This window comes from Phoca vitulina, unplaced genomic scaffold (assembly GCF_004348235.1).
Source record: "Phoca vitulina isolate PV1807 unplaced genomic scaffold, GSC_HSeal_1.0 scaffold62, whole genome shotgun sequence".
Taxonomy (NCBI): Eukaryota; Metazoa; Chordata; class Mammalia; order Carnivora; family Phocidae; genus Phoca; species Phoca vitulina.
In genome coordinates this window covers 7,917,317-7,929,607 of record NW_022589765.1, presented here as the reverse complement: position 1 = coordinate 7,929,607, position 12,291 = coordinate 7,917,317, and the positions used below count along the sequence as shown (strand labels likewise).

General features: G+C 38.1%; 1 protein-coding gene across 7 annotated transcripts in view; it reads right to left on the bottom strand.

Moving 5' to 3' along the window:
* The window catches only part of KLHL13 (kelch like family member 13), a 203,618-nt gene that overhangs the window by 61,235 nt on the left and 130,092 nt on the right, over positions 1–12,291 (bottom strand). The window contains exons 1-2 of one of the 7 annotated variants that reach the window (XM_032391354.1): positions 9,274–9,301; positions 8,726–8,770 (exon numbers count right to left, since the gene is read on the bottom strand). The exons of 2 other annotated variants lie outside the window; for them this stretch is intronic. Coding sequence is in view for 4 of the 5 variants with exons in the window: in XM_032391350.1 (XP_032247241.1) it covers positions 8,091–8,188 (98 nt within the window). In the remaining variant the exon portion in view is untranslated. Of the gene's footprint in view, positions 1–8,090; positions 8,444–8,725; positions 9,190–9,273; positions 9,302–12,291 lie in introns of those variants that run through there. 4 more of the 7 variants (XM_032391350.1, XM_032391351.1, XM_032391352.1 and 1 more) reach the window with 4 other exon arrangements.

Sequence of the window (12,291 nt, the reverse complement as noted above, 5' to 3'; positions counted from 1 at the left end):
TTGGGAGCATAATACAAGTTCTAACAGTAGAACTGGTTTTCATGATATTTTCAACACAACCCCAGATTATAATGCCGTGCCTAGAGAATTCTACTTTTTAATAAGATTTCCAGGAAATCACCGTTGCAGAGTTTGAGAACTGCCTAGTGATGTTTGATTTATTAGAATTTTTGAGAGCAAAGTCACTGGTGCAGAGATTAATAAATTTGGCTTACTGATAAAAATGTACAATTTGTGGAACCCCTCCTGTATTCTCCAGGCAGGCCCAATCTAGTCACATGAGTCCTCAGAAGTGGAAGATGAAGGCAGAAGAGTGGGTCAGAAAAGGATTCATGTGAAAAGGACTTTGGCCACTGTCAGTGTTGAAGATGGAGGAAGGGAGCCACAAGCCAAGACATGCAGGCCGCCTCTAGAAGCTGAGATCAACTCTCAGCTTACAGCCAGCAAGAAGACAGGGAGCTTGGTGGTCCGACAACGGCGAAGAACTGAGTTGTGCCACTGACCCCAATGAGCAGGAAACTGATTCTCCCCTAGAGCCTCCGATGCGAACACAGCCTTGCTGTCACCTTGATTTTAGCCCAGGGAGACCCATACCAGACTTCTGAGCTAAAAAATCTGTAAGATAATAAATTAGTGAGGTTTTAAGCCATTAGTTGCAGTGATTTGTTATGGCAGTAAGAAAACTAATACAGAGTTCTTTTTGAGTGCTTGCATGCAATTAAGCAATGGGACAAAAATGTCCACAAGAAAATACTAAACATGCTGACTGGGGAGTACCCTAGGAAAGTACTAAAAAGAGCCTAAGAGCTAGAGCATTGTCCATGGTGGCTGATTACCATGGGGGGAAAACGTGGGGAGCCAATGAAGGTAGAATAGTGCTTCAAGAGAAATAGGAAACAGTGAAGTGAATCCTGATACCCTAACAGCAAGTAAAGATAATTGCCCCAATATTTTCCTACAACTTCACCACTTGACAGTATGGCCAAGTAAAGCTGACCTCTCCCTTATGCCACCACCCAATTCAAAAAAGTTTACCTCATCTATCATACTTCTTTGTTCTTCTGACCCTAGTAAGATATTATCTAATTAATAGCTGGCAGGAAAGTAGCAAAAGTCGACAAAAACAAAATGGCATTAGAGAAGTTAAGAGCTTTGAAATCAAGTAGACCTGAGTTTGAATTCTCACTTCACCTCTTCCTTTGAGTGTGACATTGAGCAAGTTAATTAACCTCTCTGAACCACTGTGCCCTCCGGTGTAAAACAGAGACGACTTACTCGTATAGAGTGTTTGGGAGGCAGCCTGCAAAGTGCTTGGCATTTTTATAGTAGCACTCAACAAACTGTATTATATTTAGCTCTGTTAAACCAGGACAGTTTCTAAAAATGGCAAACAAATACATTTCACATGAAATGTATAATATTAGTCTTACAGGCTAGATTCAAGTTTTAAGCTCCTGGAGTTCTGAAAGTTGTTTTTATTTACCTTTTTCTTAGAGAAGAATAAGTTACTGCTTTTCACTATTGAACCATATCCTAAGAAGTACTCTCCAACAAGGTGGAGATGTTCTTATCTTAGCATACCATAAATATGGCAACACTGGATAAAAGCAACATATACCCTCATCATGGGAAGTCACACCAATGAAAATATTTTACTCTAATTGAAAACAAAATATAATTTTATTTTTCAATAAGATGACATCCTACAGACCAGGATCAAATTATTGCTGCTTGAAAGGTAAAATATGTACACTTATGCCCTAGAAAGCACCTATGCCCTGTCCAATTTAAAGGATGGTACTCTGTTCCTCTTGTTTTAAACGGTTACTATCAAGTTTAAACATAAACTGGTTCACTTTCCATCCTACGTAATATGCACTTTATAATCTGGTATCTATTTTCGGGGCACCTGGCTGGCTCAGTCAGTAGAGCATGCAACTCTTGATCTCAGGGTTGTGAGTTTGAGCCGCACGTTGGGTGTCAAAGTTACTTAAAAATAAAATCTTTAAAAGAAAATTAAAAAAAAAATCTGGTATCTATTTTCAAAATTCATGTCTTCATATTTAGCTCAGACACATTTCTCTTCTATAGTATTTTCATTCCCATTAAATCCATTATCAATACTGAAAGTACAATAAACAAAAATTAACCTGATTATCCTGGATCAGAATTTTCATACCGGTAAAATAAATTAAGCAATTTAATTGTTCGTGAATAAAGATAAGATGGAAGAATAGTTACTTTGAGTGACTGTAAGGACTACACCCCTAATACCCAGCAGAGTTATGCCTGGCACATAACAGAAAGTGAGTAATTCTGAATATTATAAAGTCAATATACAAGGTGAGTGAAAAAGAGCTGAGCACTTTCAAAAATGGTTTACTCAGCAACTTCTTTACGTACAGATTCCCCAAGAATCACACAGACACCACCTCTTCCTCACAGTCTTGAGGAAATAAAGCAATACTCTGGGCTGCCATTTCAATTTAAAATATCATCTTGCACAGTGCTTATAATTCTTGACTCTTTAACCAGAAGTTAAAGTCATTAACACAAATACTTGCCTATCTCTTACTTCTTTCTTTCCCCTCCCCCTAACTCGGCCCGACTTAGCTTCTCATCTAAATATTCTAACTTTCAAGCAGAATGTCTGGAATCCTTAGAATTCTTAACTCCAGACTTCCCGTGAGGCTGTAAGAGATTTGCATTTCTGCCTCTTCTCTATGGGACAAGTGTTTTGAGGGGTACTTGGAAGTCACATTAAAGTAGAAAAAAAAAACAATGCATCTAGAGAAATTCTTGACAAGGAAAATTCTTGGAAATTTCTGAAAGCATCAGAAATACCAGCTTTCTGTCTTGCAAGTTTCTTTTGTGAGGTATTCTTCAGTAACATTGAATGGTTTCAAGAGATCTTTTAAAACACACATACAATTGGCTTTAAGACAAGATTCTAACTTCCCTTGCACATGCCAGGCAAGCGTCCCCAGACTAAAAATTCTGAAGTAGTGAAAAGAATCCACACTGACTAGGAGGTGCAAGCCATCCAGTCGTGAACCTCTGGAAAGGAAGTTTGTAAACTTGGAATTCACTACAGAACAGTGTGAATCCTGTGATTAAAAATGATTTAATCCCAGTCTCTAAGACAAGGAGAAAAGTGTCTTCTAGTCGGACCACATAGGGAGGACTGCATTCAGATGTAGTATCTCCCATAAAGATTAACATGAAAAAAACGGGGCCAGGTGAGGACAACCAGCAGAGTGAAGGGTCTGGAAAACATGTCATACAAGCAAGGGTTAAAGAAAGGGATTTCCAGGCTTGTATGTAGTACAGAAAATAGAGATTTTTCTATCTACCTCCAAAAGACTACATGAGGATCTGGACATAAAAGGTCTAGAAAAGATTTTGCTCAATGCAAGGAAGAGCTGTCCACGCATGAGAGGTGCTGCCTTGGTGAGGTAGTGAGCTCTCTGTTACTGACAGTGATCAAGGAGAATGTGTATTAAACCATCTTTCAGAGGTGTCGCAGAAAGGATTCCTGCTTTAAAGGGGGTTTGGGTTCTCTAAATGACCTCTAAGGTCACCTTTATCTCTATGGTTTCCCATTAATGTATGTTAAGCTAGCCCTTCTGTAAGCTCAGACAATAGAAATTCCCAAGGACATGCCACCAAAGTTACACACTCCCACTAAACTGTTCTTAGGCGTTGTTTATGTTATTTCTCCACGTAATTTTGTTAGAGTGAGCATGTAGTAAAAACAAATTAAGCAGACAGAAATAAAAGTTTATGTATGTGGTAACTGTGAAAATAGCTACATATATTCTTTTCTAATTTGAGATGATCAATTTAAGAAGTATTTTGCCAACTAAAAAATGACTTCTAAAACCACGAGGTTTTGTTGTAATCACTAAATTAGAAAAAAAGACAACCTTAGGGAATAGAAAACGTGTCAATTTTTTAAAAATGCCTATTTTTATTTGTTCTCTTTTTTGAATCACCCATAAACAAGGGATACTTAGACAGTCTGCACAGTCTTTTCTCAGGAAATCTAGATACTGCATTTTAATGATACAATGATAGAAAACAATTGCTATAAAATACTGTGCTGTTGATATTTACTACAAACTCTATTTTACATATTAAACAAAATAACCGTAAACAGGAAGCTGACCGAAGGCAAGTGCATTCATTCATTAGCTTAAGGGGCACAAGCCTAATTCACTAACACTCATTCTACACTCATTGTCTTTTTGCTTGAGAAAGGTAAAATTCGAAGGAAAACATCCCACCGTGTGTCTGACTTGCTAGAAAATCCACTGTTACATTGCACTGGTTAATTCCTACCCATTGTCTTCCTCTTTATTGCCACACCATTGTTATCAAAACTTACAGCTTGTGAAAAAAAGATAAAAGGATCGCTAATGCTAATCCTGTTCTATTTCAGCATGCCCTTAGAAACTAGCAATACATTAACCCTGTAACATTAGCCTGAAGGAACCATTTGCTGTTTTAAAACAATGAATACCAAAATACCAGAAAACCACTTAGATGTGACTGCCCTTTCAGCTTTATTAATTTAGGCAAAATGACAGGTTAATTTATATGGTTCACACCTGTCAGGAACGGAGTCTTTACTAATTCAGTTTACACTGACCAGGAGATCCTCCCTCAGGCTAAGGCTGAACTTCAACCTACTGTTGAACAGAGTGTGACGCAAGTTCCACATGGATGGCACACCACCCTTCAAGGGTTCAAAACGGGAGCTGAAGGAGGACTCAATCTACTCAGTAAAGACTAAGCATTTGGTAACCAAGCTGCCTGAAGGCAAAGGATTTTTTTTCTCCATCTTTTGTCTTTAAGGTACTCCCACTATTCCCGAATCATAGGATAACACAATTTGAAAAGCGCTTTATGCTATATAAGAGATGATTCTCCTGCATATCGTCATCAACATTGTCCTTATCATCAGTCTTGAATATATGGAGAGAGGCTGCACCTCTCATTCAAGCTTTAAATAAGCAGAAAGAAGGCAAACTTGGATTTGAAATCCACAAGGGGAAAATTGCCTTTCTGTTCAATGTTTGCAGTAAGTGAAAAGTTGTCTGTTGTACCTTTCATGGGAGGAGAAGCACTGCCCTACCTATAAGCGTCAATAAAGGAGCTCCAGGGGCACCTGGGTGGCTCAGTCGTTAAGTGTCTGCCTTTGGCTCAGGTTATGATCCCAGAGTCCTGGGATTGAGCCCCGCATCGGGCTCCCTGCTCCGAGAGGGGCCTGCTTCTCCCTCTCCCACTCCCCCTGCTTGTGTTCCCTCTCTAGCTCTCTCTCTCTCTGTCAAATAAATAAATAAAATCTTTTAAAAAAATAAAAAAATAAAGGAGCTCCAGCTAAGTAGCACCTACACTGGGCTGAGAACAAGACCATAAGGAGCCCTTATATTTTTTCCATACTTGCTCAATTACCACAGCACATTTTTACTACAGCCCGAAAGATTTTTATTGAAATTTCAGTCTTTGAAAAATAGACCCAAATCTTCGATGAAAACCACGGAATGCGTTATTTGACAAATCACAATACATATTGATGAAACACTACAAACCAATACTGATGCGACTCAAGCAAACATAGAAAAAAAGATGTTTCTCTTAACTGTCAAGAATTCTATATTCCAGATAATATTGTAAAGGTTTAGATATAATTTTATAGATAAACTCTCAGATATCACAATTGACCAAAAAGTCAGAATTAAACTATTCTATTTCAAGGCAAAGATTTTAGACCCAAAGACACAAATAACCATTTAACCCAACAACTGTGAGAGCAAACACAATGTTACTTGACCCAGTTTTCTAACTTAGTCCTTGTAATTTTTGAGAGTGAAAATCACACTCAACTTAAGTATCATTTTGTGTGCAGAAGTGTTGTGGAATATAAAGAAGCTCTGATGAGAACGTGTTACACATTATATTTTTATTTCTGGCCAAGTAAGACAATGAACTCCAATCTGAAACAGTCAAAAACTAAATGATATATTTAGACACCTGATTTAAATTCCCCAAGCTAGTCTTTTCCTGTATTTCACATATTTTCCCTGTGTATATTAACATGATATTTAAAACCCCGTATTAATTCATTTATAAAGAAAAATAAGTTAAGGCCAATTTAATAACTTGGCCTGTCACAATGTCAAAATGGTGTAACCTAATGCTAGCCCTTCAAATACATTTTCCCATTCTACCTCTGTGTACTACCAACAATCAACATCAACATGCAAGATCTGTGGTATTTTCCAGCTTCTACCACCTAAATCAATTCACTCATATCATCAGGTCAAAGCGGTGAGTACTTAAAAGGAGGAAAGTGATTCATTACAGATGATGTATTAAGCTGTATCTGAGCCTATGGCTAGTATGAATATACATTTTTTAACCATCTCTAAAAATTGAGCCACAATAGGAGCTACAGTTTGGATCCTCTGTATGGTAAAATATAGGAGGAATACCAGACTCATTAATAGCCATTATTAATTGTACCCTGCTGATTTCAAGTTTTGGGGTGTGTATGTTTTGTTGTTTTTACAATGAAGTTGCTTTTGGTAAATCTTTGCTCATTTCTCACCAGCTAGGATTCATAAAGTCAACAGGCACATCTCATTTTCTCAAATGATTTGAAGGAGCTCCATTAACGTGTCACCTCCATTAACTTGTCACCTCCATTAATTTGTGCTTTTGACAAATTCAGCTTTTGAGAAACAAATATAGCTGATCTTTTTTTTTTCCTTTCTTTTACAAATCTGACTTAAAATTTTAACTTTAGAGGAAAAGTCACACAAGTAAACAGATAAAATCACTTGAAGCATCTCTCAGGAAGAACATAAAAAATAATCTGAAAATGACATGACAGAATTTCACTCTGAAATGTCCTCATTTTTCAGCGCTTTCTAGGGAATTGCTTCATTTGGACTGAGAACACCAGCACACTTCCTCAGCAGCTGAAAGCCTTTCAAAGAACCAGACTAAGACACCACTGTGCTTCTGAACCTCATATAAAACAAAAACTAATAAAATGGCAACTCACCGGTTTTCTAAACACACAATTAACCTAAAGCAGGAAGAATTTTCCACAACTTTCCTGCTGAAAAATATTGTAAAGGAAATACAGTTAAAACAGGCTTCTACTCCAAAAGCTTTTCTCATACTAATATTTAAAAAAAAATTTTTTTAAAAAAAGGTCCAGCTTTCCCTTACGCCTTCCCCTACCGAAAGGAAAAAAAAAAAAAAAAAGGATCACAGACAATATTTTAAAAGAAGATTTAATTATATCTCCTGGATTTTGTTTCTAAGGCAACAGTTTGCAAGTTTAAAAACTCAGATTTTCAAAAATTCTAGTAAGACTTCCCAATATATTTTAGTATATATTTACTTAAAATAAATTTCTAAAACAGGCATTTGTAGAACACATTTTTCAACTCCACGTATGTACATAACTAATGAAAGAACTAGAACTTGCACAAATTTGAACTTACACTTCAGAACCGGAATTATAAAACTGGGAAAGATAGAACATCGAACTTATTAATATTCATACACAACTCAAGTGTAAAAGTCCTGGTTACAAGGCTCATTTTCTGATCCATGTGTTAACTCCGAACGTTTCCAATTCGTCCAAAAATTATAGAGAGCATTTCCCTATTTAACACCACACCAACATCAATCACCAGCAGTGTTTTGTGCCACTACACAAAAGAAGTCATCTTAAATATTTCAGATATACAAAAATTCGAAACAAAATCCACCCGTCGTGAAAGATTAAAGTCTATCCTTAGGCAATTCCTTAGGTATACCTTTAGACTTGTACATTAGTAATCCAATGACCATTAAGCACGTTAAATAAAAATAAACATCAACTCCCAGGACAAGCAACCAAAGGTAAAATGTGGGCATGCCCATATATTTCATTATAAGCCAGCTTGCGGTTTTTACTCTTGTGGGTTTGGGGATGTGGCTGTTTGGGATTTTTTTTTTTAACCCCCTTTTGCCGCAAGGTTGATTCAAGAAAGAAACCCCACTTTAATATCCTATTTTCTCTCACTTACATGTATGCTGGAGAAAGTGGAGTTGACCTGGATGTTTTAAGCACAGGAACTGGGAATTTCCAGATAGCAGGAGAGCTCGTTTTCCATTTCAATGGCATGTTGTCACCACGGTACTACAATAACAGTAAACGGCGTTTCCATAACAGACTACCGACTAGGACTTCCATTCCACACTGTCCCGACACACAGCAGCGGCTGCCGCGGAGAACAAGCAAGCGATCTGCCCGTGCCCTTAACACCGAAGCCTCCGATCTGTAAAATAGGGCTGCAAGGCACCTCCTTTAAATCCTCCTGTCCCCTAAAGCAATACGATGATCCTATCGTTCTAACTCAACAATAGTGCCACCTCGTTAGGAAAGCGTTGACTGCAGTATATATATATATATATATATATATATATATATATATATATATATTTTAAGACTGCACCGTGCAGACCACACAATGCAGCTTTATTTCATAAAAAGCGGCTGGGGTTTTATTTTGTTGTTGTTGTCGTCGGTGTAAGCTGGCATTACCATTGTTCTACCTTCACAGGGATACTGCAGCGCTGTACACCTATTAACCTGATTTCTGACCAATGGTAGCAGGAAAAAAAAAATAGATGGGTTTCATATGAAAATGAAACAACATACCTACTCAGAATACACTTGTCATCCTCTGAACATTCTTCTTTTGAGCTGCAACAATACAAATGGGATATAAACCTCAGCATAGCCTTAGGCCACAGCTAATAGAGATCAGTGACTAAATTCAGCAGCCCGCTTTCCTCCCGCACAAGCTCTGGCCACACAATAAAAGAATGCCATTATGGGAAAAGCCCGTTTAAAAAATGCCAGTCTCTCTGTTTTCCAGTTAGAAGAAGGCAAAATGTAAGAACAAGTATAAACTGCTGCAGAACTCTGCACGCTCTTCTAGCGGCTTCTGATTCAAGTTGCTCTCCTTTCCCTATTCTTATTTCCAAGCCGGGATGAGCAGAATCTCATCCATTTACAACATGCTGTGGTACCACGAATATCACTCTGTCTTCTGCAGCAGAGAAGTACAGAGTGGCGTGCTCTTAAGAGCAGTCCTCGGAGGGACGCTATCAACAATCTAATTCAATGCTGCCCTCCCCTTCTTCTCTCCCCCTTTCCCCTCCCGTTCGGTCCCCTCCCTCCTCCCCCACCCCCAAACAGCTCACAAATTGCCTAGAGGAGAGACCAATGCGGCTGGCCAAGCAGGTGTCCAGCAGGGACCATTCCAAAGCTCAGCGGCGGGTCCGGTAACCTCTAGGGGTTAGCGACTGTCAAGGAGATTGAAAAATTCAAGTTGCTGTCAAAGCCATGAAAGCAGCGGCAAATATACGGTTCATCCATATCATTTTAGAATACTGCCAGAAAACAGCCTTGTAAGTGCCCCGAAAGTGACTGGGTGTTGTAAGTTTCTGTTTAAAGCCCCAATCTCACACATTTTCTACACAGTTCTAAGAAGTGAAAATAGGAGAGGCTGGTATTATGCTGAACTCTTTATTTATGGGCTGAAGCATTTCACCTCTGATATCGGCGAGTGGCCATCACTAAGCATCTACCTTCATAGCACCCTTCTACATCTGCCTAAAAACAGAATTATCTTGCCTTCACCAGTGCAAGCTTAGTAAAAGCAGACTGCCCTCGATACGGAAGCCACTACCTTTTAAAAAAAAAGCACTGCAGTGACAAACAGCTCATATTTACTTTCAGGTCTGTATGCAAAAAATCAACTTGTGCTTCTAACTTGAGTAGGCTGGCTTTCAGATACTCCTTCCAAATCATTCCTAGTTTTTAAAAGACGGAGATTTAGTCCCTTAAGAGGTTTCTCATTTGTTATTCAAAAAGCACAGATGAATGTTACCATAGGAAGCAACCACCTTCAAAAATTCCACAATATAGAATTTAATATACCAGAAATACAGTGTGAAATTAGTTCCAGGTAATCACAAATACCTTCCTGTGAGATACACGTCAATATTCAGGCAAAGAGTATTTTCCTATGAAAACCACCCATACATGTGGCAGTATATACATACATACATCTATGGAGAGAAAGCTTATTTTGAAAGATTGACGAGTAACGCATAAACTTTATTAAACAGTAGGTAGTAACTCACAAATAATTTTTATTCAGTCGACCATAAACAAGCACCCCCCAAAACCCCAGGCAAGCAACTTAAAAAGTTAAATTACAATTCTCTTTTTTAGTACCCACACACAAAACTGTCTCATAAAAATCTTCAAAGGAATCAGAGAAAGGAGTATTTATCAATACCCTAATGAGCAAAATACATTTAAAAGGTTAAAAAAAAGCACCACTAATACAAATAAACTATAGTCAATATTTTACACCAGAAGGCTTTATGTAATAACTCTTAATAGTTATGGAGCAAAAAGGTCCCAGGTACAACAATCAGCCTTGCCAACTTGTTGGAAACCCCCAGAATAAACACACACACACACACACACACACACACACACTCTCAAGCAAGTTTGGAATGTCCCATTCCAAAAACGTGAAGCATTCTCAAACATTTCCAAATATAAAACATAAAACAGCTACAAATTAGCTGTATGTAGCAAGGAGGTGATATTTTAGAAAGGAAATTCAACCACTTTCCAGCTTATGAAAATATTACAAAGCAGTAATTACAAATACAACTTCTGAGAACAAAGACCCCCAAACCTACGTAAAAACATGGTTAGTAAAGTGTTGCAAGCAGTCTATAAAGTCGACTCAAAATTTATGAGTGGGATATGGGGTAAATGTGGAGTTTTTGAGATCTCCCAGGGGGTAACCCCCACAAACAGGTGAAGATCACTTCATTGCAAAGGTTCTCCAGTTATTATTCTTCGTGAGCAATCAATGTATTCAAAAAACCCACATAATCTTTGTCTAACTTCAGGCTCCAAAGAAATCAACCAGTAGCACCAAATCCTCTATGTCAATTGCCTGTCTAGGTTTCTCTTAGATTTAACGTTTACAACCTGTTTTGGGGGCCCTTGAACAATTGTCATATTTGCCCAAAGTGAAAAGAAAATAAGACTGCTTTCCCTCCACCCCACCCTCAGCACCGGTAAAGACCCCAAAACCCTAAATAAAAGCTTACATCCGATGATGACCATTTATTTCTATTCAGTTCTCCCCGCTTTAACAAATTGCTAGGAGTCATTTTTAATTATCTCTCACGAGCAAACAGCTAATATGCCAAAGGCTTTAAAAATAATTCCTTTACGTAGAAATACGGTCCATGAAATCTACTTTACACTATTAATTTGCTTAACAACAATGCTCCTCATACATCGTTTAGAAATAAACTTCAGCCAGGTAAAATAACCCCAATTACAAATTAGCAGAGTCCAAATTAATCAGATTTTACTACCCTGACAGCGACTCTGGTAGCAAATATTGAGCGTAATTACCATTACATTCTGGACCTGAAAATGTTTTCACCTCTAGAGTGAAAGGGAGAAAATGATTAAATGTATATTTTAAATAGAATTTTATGCTGGGAAATGTCAAAAACCCTCGTTGACTTTATACGAAACACTGATTTCATTTACAGAACACTTGGTTCCTATTAGGGACCAATGCATAAAAGAGGACAGAAAGACAACATACACAAAAACTCTCCGAAGCATTTGAGGAACATTAACTAATCACTTGAAAATACCTGTGAAATGCATATTTCAGAGATGTCATAAACAAAGGATGATGCTGGGACTTGGCCAAGGCCACAAAAAGAGGCATCCTTGGCCAAATCTTACAATGCAGAATTCCCTGTTTCCCCACGTAGAAAGAGGAGATATTTTATAAAACTTTTAGAATTCTTACAAATCATCTTGCTCAGAACCCTCATTGTACAGATGAAGGAACTGAAGCCCAGAGATGTGAACTTGCCCAATGTCACCCAGCTAGCTAGCAGCAGGACTGGGACTAGGAACCAGGTTTCCATCTGCTAGTCCGGGACTCGCACTCTAGAATCCCTACTGTCCCTCCTTCTCGATGAGACCTTTCCTGAAGACGTGTGTTTCTCTGTGACGTGAACCACATTCTGTAAGTACCTCCATGTGTCTAAATAAACAAGAATTACCAAGAGCTATTTATTCCTCCAATGATATGTATGCTCAAAGATAGAAGTGGGAGACAAACACCAAAAATACAAAAGTGTGTGCAAAGACCATTCACA